The sequence below is a fragment of the Falco biarmicus genome, chromosome 5 (genome assembly GCF_023638135.1).
Source record: "Falco biarmicus isolate bFalBia1 chromosome 5, bFalBia1.pri, whole genome shotgun sequence".
NCBI classification, from domain to species: domain Eukaryota; kingdom Metazoa; phylum Chordata; class Aves; order Falconiformes; family Falconidae; genus Falco; species Falco biarmicus.
Window position 1 is genome coordinate 75,565,895 of NC_079292.1, and position 6,554 is coordinate 75,572,448.

At 61.2% G+C, this 6,554-nt stretch overlaps 1 protein-coding gene across 1 annotated transcript; it reads right to left on the reverse strand.

Annotated features, from left to right (window-relative positions):
- Positions 1–2,371: 2,371 nt before the first annotated feature.
- BHLHE41 (basic helix-loop-helix family member e41) lies at positions 2,372–5,121 on the reverse strand. The gene is given in 12 exon segments (XM_056341753.1): positions 2,372–2,641; positions 2,643–2,771; positions 2,773–2,853; positions 2,855–3,064; positions 3,066–3,176; positions 3,178–3,339; positions 3,342–3,550; positions 3,671–3,758; positions 3,760–3,783; positions 4,031–4,138; positions 4,418–4,481; positions 4,741–5,121. Coding segments are annotated over 12 exon segments (1,374 nt in total). The 5' UTR covers positions 4,803–5,121; the 3' UTR covers positions 2,372–2,515.
- Positions 5,122–6,554: the final 1,433 nt, after the last annotated feature.

Below are 6,554 nucleotides of genomic sequence, written 5' to 3' on the forward strand. Positions count from 1 at the left end.
ATTCATTCTCAGGGAAGCTCCAAAAACGGAGTCACTGGTAGTGGAAAACCAGCAGAGGGAGCACGAAACGCTTCCCTTGTATTTCTCTTACATAAACATTGCCTACTGTCTGAGGGTTTTCTTAATTTTATTTCTCTGCAACAGGAAGAATTTTTGAAAGAAAAGGTGATCTGCAGCTCAAATATTAAATCTGTGCAAGTCTTTAGGGTGCTGGGTTTCCATGCTTATGAATTACTTGCCTATTTCCACCACTCTATCCCCCCTCCTGCTCCCCACCACACACACCCACCACACACATCCCCCTGCCAAATGCTCGGTTTTCTTAGAGGATTTCCACGCTGGGACATACATCATTCCTCCAGAGACTGCGATGTGTCATTAGACTGTCAGGCAAATCGCAAAGTTTGTTCATTGTGAGCAAAGACAGCTCCCATGCAGCACCAGGGCTGTAAAATGTTAATTTTGAAGATGAGTATTTTGTGAAAAGGAGAGGGAAAAAGTAGCTGTCGGGAAGAAACATACATGTTCCACACACATGCTTTGCACTTTGCTTTCTGAAACATGCACATCTTAAAACAGACTTTACTAAAGTGAATTAAAGGAAACCAAGCAAATTCAAACCCCGACTGAAAATATGAAAAGGCATTAAATGATTATCATCAGCCAAGCAATCATACGTTTTGAAGCTCAGTGCACCCATTATTATCTATTATCGTAAGATTTTTAATTAGTAGACAACCCCATTTTGTGTATTAAAGTTTTTATTCCTTAGTAAGAATTTTTTTAATCACAAAATAGTGTGGAAATATTTAGATAATAGAATTCATGGAGTGCTGGAAAATACTGAATATAAAGATTGATTTCTAATATATCACATACTAAACTGTTCTAAAACAGCTGGTTTCTTGCAGACAGGATTTATTTTTTTTTAATAATTTAAGACAGCATAAGCTTGTATCAAGCATAAGCATTGTAACAAAAGTGCAACTTTTTCAGCAAATCCTCCCAAAAGATATTTAACTCAAAATATCATTAACACATATTTTCTCCCTACAAAAATAGCATGTCAGACATCATTAATTGGATGTATTAACAACTATTTACATACAGCCACTCTGTAGGCTAGTTAAGATTTTTTTTTTTTTTAACGTTGTTTAAACACAGCGTTTGAGGCAAACAGTAGCAACAGCAGCAGCAGATGCACCGAACGGACTGACAGACCCCGGATACGCGCTTGCTCCTCACCAGGCTGTTGTGTCTCACCTCTTACATAACATTCAAGTGAGATCTCTCACAGTGCTACCTTGGCAACAAACTAAAAATATCTAGGCAAGGTCTTGGTTTAAGCCTTATTATAAAAGCTTTATCTGTGTGATTATCTGGTGTCTGGTTTGTCTCCAGAAAGGGAAATCGCGATATTTGCGTATGGGATGAGGGGAGAACCCACATGGGAAACTTACCCCGACTGGTCTAATCGTTTCTGATTGCACAGTGAGGTGTTCACCTACGGCCTCCAGTTTGTGTCGCTCAGAATTGAGGATAAAATGAGTTCAGGCTGATGAGCTGCTCTGTGTGTTCTTGGGGGGAGAGAGGGGGGGCTTCTTTTTGTAGTTCAGTGCAGAAACATTCATTTTATACAGCAAGGGTGGGGGAAAAACCTCTGGGGGAACATAATGAATTTAAATAAAGACAGGGTGAGAACCAATGCACTTGCCACACCTGTATACCTTAGCCGAAAGAAAAAAAAATAATATATATATATATATATATAAACACAAGGTTACATAATGGGTCGGACCCTCCTTCCCTTGCACACCCAAAACTCGCTGGAGCCAGCAGCATCCCCGGGTGCTCAAGGCACTGCAGGTTTGGGCTCAGGGTGCATCCTTCCACACTGCGGTTCTCAGTAAAGTGCTAGCACGGGTGCTGGGGTCTGCCCTTCCCCCCTCGCCTCGCCCCTTGCCCTCACCCCGAACCCACCCAGGTCTCCCGGACAAGAAGTGCAAGTTCCTAAGTGGGACTTAGGGACACTGTATAAACCCATTCCAAATAAGGTGCAACATTTAAGTTACCTTGTAGAGAGAAAAAAAAAAAAAAAGTATCCTTACTATTTTTTTTCTTCCTTCTTCTTTTTTGTTTTGTTTTGTTTTCCTTAACATATGTATGCATTTATAAAGCCGAACATTAAAAAAATACTGAGTAGCAAATTTTATCCTCGACGGTCCTCTGCGGGGGGCGCCGCCAGGACCAGCCGCCTCGGCAGCGGGGCTCCCCGCGGGGGGCGCCGCTCACTGGGCCGGGCCCCGGCACCCCACGGCCGCCGGCTCCCGGCGCCACCCGGCTCGGCCCGGCCCGGCCCCGCGGCCCCTGGCAGACACCGCCCTGCCCTCCGTAGGCAACCGGGGGGCGCAGGTACCGGCCCAACGGCCCCTCCCCGCCCCGCGGCGGGGCGGCCAGTCCGAGGGGAGGGCAGCGGCGGCGGGGAGCCCCGTGGGGGCTCCCGGCCGGCGGCGTCTCACGGGCCCTCGGCGCCGGGCTCCTCGGCGGCTGCGGTCTCGGCCTCCTCGCCGGGCTCGGCGGCGGCGGCCAGCCCGGCGGCGGCAGCGAAGGGGTGCGGGAGGTGGGGCGCTGGGGGGCAGCCCGGCGGCGGCGGCGGCGGCCGCCTTCTCGGCGGGGCCGAGCACGGAGGAGAGGCAGGGGAAGGAAGCGGCGGCCGCAGCGGCGGCCGCGGCGGCGGCCGCCTGGGCCGGGATGCCCGGGTAGAGGAGCGGGGATGGGGGCGGCGGGGTAGAGATACTTCTCCAGGCTGCCTTTATCCAGGAAGGGCTGCATGTAGGCGGCGGCGGCGGAGGGGGGAGATGAAGTAGAAGGGCAGGCAGAAAGGGGCCGCCGCCGGCTGTCCGAAGGGGGCCCCGCCGCCGCCCGCCCCCAGGGCCATCAGGGAGCCCAGCAGGGCGGCGTCGGGTCTGACCAGCGCCGCCGCCGCCGCCTCGGAGCCCCGCGCCGCCAGCCCCGGCGGGCCGGGCAGGGGACTGCCGCCGCGGTCCAGCTTCAGCCGCTTGGGGCGCGGGGGGCGCCTCGTCCCCCGACGGCTCCTGCTTGATGGCCAGGGCGGGCAGCGGCCCCCCGGTCGCCGCCGCCGTGGGGCCGCGCTCGGGGCGCGCCTCGCCCTCCCCCGCCGTAGCCGCTGTCCGTGTCCGTGTCGGTCTCGGCGCTCAGCTCGGCGGCGTGAGTCCGCTGGATGACGGGCACGCAGTTAGCCTGGCCCTCCGGCTTGTGGCCCGGCGCGCAGAGGGGGGCGGGCGGGGAGGAAGAGGAGGAGGATCCCCTTGCTGAGGGGGGCCCGGCGGCGGGGAGAGGAGCTGCGGGCCAGGGAGGAACTGCGAGGAGATGGAGTGCAGGTGGCCGAGGAGCTGGGCGCATCGCTGCTCGCGGGGGGTCCAGCTCTCGAAGCGGGAGAGGTACTGCAGCACTTCCTTGGCGCACGTCTGGAAGCCGGAGTGGAAGGCGTCCAGGTCGGCCTGCACGGGAGACTTCATGGACCGCTCCCCTGCGGGGGAGAACCGAGGGGGACTGCGTTTGCCCGTGGCTCCGGCGCCGAGTGCCCCGCTCCGCGCCTCCCCCCGCCCTCGGTGCGCCCCAGCGGCGGCGCCCCCCGGGGCCCGCTTACCGTTCTGCAAAGCAATGATCTTCTGGTGCTGCTGCTCCGTTAAGGCTGTTAGCGCTTTCAAGTGTTTCAAAGTCAATTCCAGCACCACCCGCTTTCTCCAGGTGTCCCAGCGTCTGCAAAGGCAAGGGATGGGGGCGGCTCGGCTACCTCCCGGCACGCTTCGGCCACCGCCAAACACCGCCTCCGTAACTTCGGGGAAGCCGGGCCCCGAGGGGCCTTAACCGGCCAGGGCGGCCCGCCGCAGCCGGCAGGCGGGCGGGCAGCCCGGCGTCCCGCACCCCCGCCACCACGGGGGCTGCGCAGCGGGCAGGCTGCCGGCGCCTGCATCTGCGTGTACATCTACCCTCCTCTGCACCTTACCGTCAATTTCAGATGCTCGGGCAGTAAATCCTTCAGCTGGGCAATGCATTCGTTAATCCTGTCTCGCCTCTTCTTTTCTATCAGTCTATGTGGCAGTTTGTACGTTTCCTAGTTAGCGAAATCCGGAAAAGCCCAGCGTTAGACAGAGTCCCCCGGAACGACGATCAAAACCAAAACAAATGTCATGCCGACCACATGCCGCGCAAATTATCGCCAAGGCAACCGCTCTCCCCGCCGTGCCAGCTCGCTCGTAAACCCGCTCGCGATTCGGGGGGGAAGTTAAACGCGGTGCCCCCCGGGGATGCTCCTGGCACTGAAGCTGCGCCGTAAAATTGAGCGAACCCCAATTAAGCGCTTAAGCGAGAACAGCCCGAGAAACTTACTTACCTTGCTTTCGTCCCTCTTCACGCCTCTTTTGGGTTTGCACATATACAGCGAAGGGTAGTCCAGCCTGGAGAAAAACACAAAGATCCAGCACCGGCAAGAGCGAGACCTATAGCCCAGCACCTCCTCGAGTGGGGCGAGCAGACACCGAGCGCTCTGCCCGAAGGGCCGGGCGAGGGATCGCCCGGGTCCGCCCGCGGAGGGCGGCGAGCCCCGCGCCCCGCCGGGGAGCCGGCTCTGCTGCCAGCGCTTCGCCGCACTTTCTCCAGACGACGGAACGCCGCGCCGTAGAGACAGGAGACGGAGACACTGCCCTGGCGCCTTACCCTATAAAATCCCTATGCTCCAGCAGCTGCCGCTCCGGCAAGCGGGAGATTCCTTCATCCATGTCTGGCAGCGGCTGATGTTTCGTCGCTGCTTCTGATTGAGCCTGCGGGATGCTGAGATCAGTCTTTGGAGATCCGCGAGCGACGCTGCGCACATGCAGCCTCCGTCCCCCTCTCCCGTGCAGTGGCGAAAGTGTGCGGCAGTTCGTCCCCCCCTGCCTGCGCCGCTGCCGCTCCCCCTGCCCGCCTCGCTCCCGCTCCCCGCGCACACGCCCGCAGCACACGCTGCGCCGCGAGTTTGCACCCCGCCGCCGCGCCGCGCCGTGCCTGCCCGCGGGGCACGCGCGCCGCCAGCCAGCCCCGCACCCCGGCTCACCGTGCGGCGCGCGCCGGGCGGGCGGGGGGCGGGGCGGGCGGGGGCGGGCGGGCGGGGGGGGGGCCCCTCCGCGGGCTGCCGAGGGGGGGGTCCCCGCCGTCGGCCCGGGGTCCGCCCCTCCAGGCAGCGGCTTTCCCCCGTGTTACCGCTATCGCCGCCGTTGCTGCTGCCGTAGCTGCGGTCAGCGTTGCTGCGCTTTTCTGATTTTTATAATTTTGTTTTTACAATTTTCTTTGCGTTTGGGGAGGGTAACCCGCCCGTGGAAAACGTGCCCGCGGCGGATCGACCCTCTCTCCCAGAGGCGCGGGTAGGGGGTCACGTTTGGCATAGGTTTTTCTATACATCCCGGGATGCGTGGGCAGAACAGGCGCACACGCGTGCTCTTGCGGCGCGGCGGCAGCCCGGGGCGCTCCCTGGCTCGGCGCCGCCGTGCCGCAGCTCTGCCGTGCCGTGACACCGCCCGGCCGCCGCGGCTCCCCGCAGCAATCCTGCCCGACCTTCGGCCGGCACCGGGTCTGCCCGCAGCGCCAGGCAGCGGCACGATCGCTCTTTACGTACGTACGGATGCGTGTGCATATGCATGTATATACACACAACACACACAAACACGTATACATACAGTATAGAGGCATCTGTATTTTGACGCTGCCCTGCCGACGGGCAGCCTGCATCCCCGCGGGGCGCAGGGGGTGACATTGGGGGATGATTTGTACCGGTCGGGACGGGGCGGGGCGGGAACCCCCCCGCCCCTGCGCGCCCGCGCAGCCCCCCGCCCCCCGCCGGCGGCGGCACCGACAGCCGCCTCCCTAATCCCGTCTCGCACTGGTACGAGCACAGGGCCGGCAACGTGACCCGACCTGCTGCCACATCACTGCCGCCGGCAGCACCGGGCGGCCCTGCCCCGCCGGCTCCCGCCAGCAGGCGCCGGCACTGGGCGGCACCGGGCTCCCCCCAGCTCGGGGGTACCGGGCGCCGTGCCCGCCCAGACCCGGGCAGCGGGCGGCCCCGCAGCCCCCCCCCCCCCCTCCTTTGCCGGGCAGCCCGCCAGGACCCCCCTGCCAGCGGAAGCTGGGGGGAGCAGCTGCTGCTGCTGCTGCTGCTGCCCCGAGGAAACGGGATGCTCTTCCCCTTGCCCCGGGCAGAGGCGCCGTGCGTGCGTGTCCCCGCGTGTGCGTGTTCCCGCCGTGTGTGCTGCGTGTGCACGCCGGCGCGGCATGTGCGGCCCTGCAACGTGCGGAATGTCCAGCGGACCCGTCCCCCACGTGCTGTGCGGTGCGGGGGGAGAAACGCCCCCTCCGCGCTCCCCGACACACGGCCGGGCTGGCGGCTTTCTCTCCGGTATGCCCGGCGGGAACGGCAGGCGGGAGCTGTCAGCAGAGGCGATCCGCAGAGATGCGCTTGTCCCCCCCTCTCCCGCTAACGCTGACCGCCAGCCTTT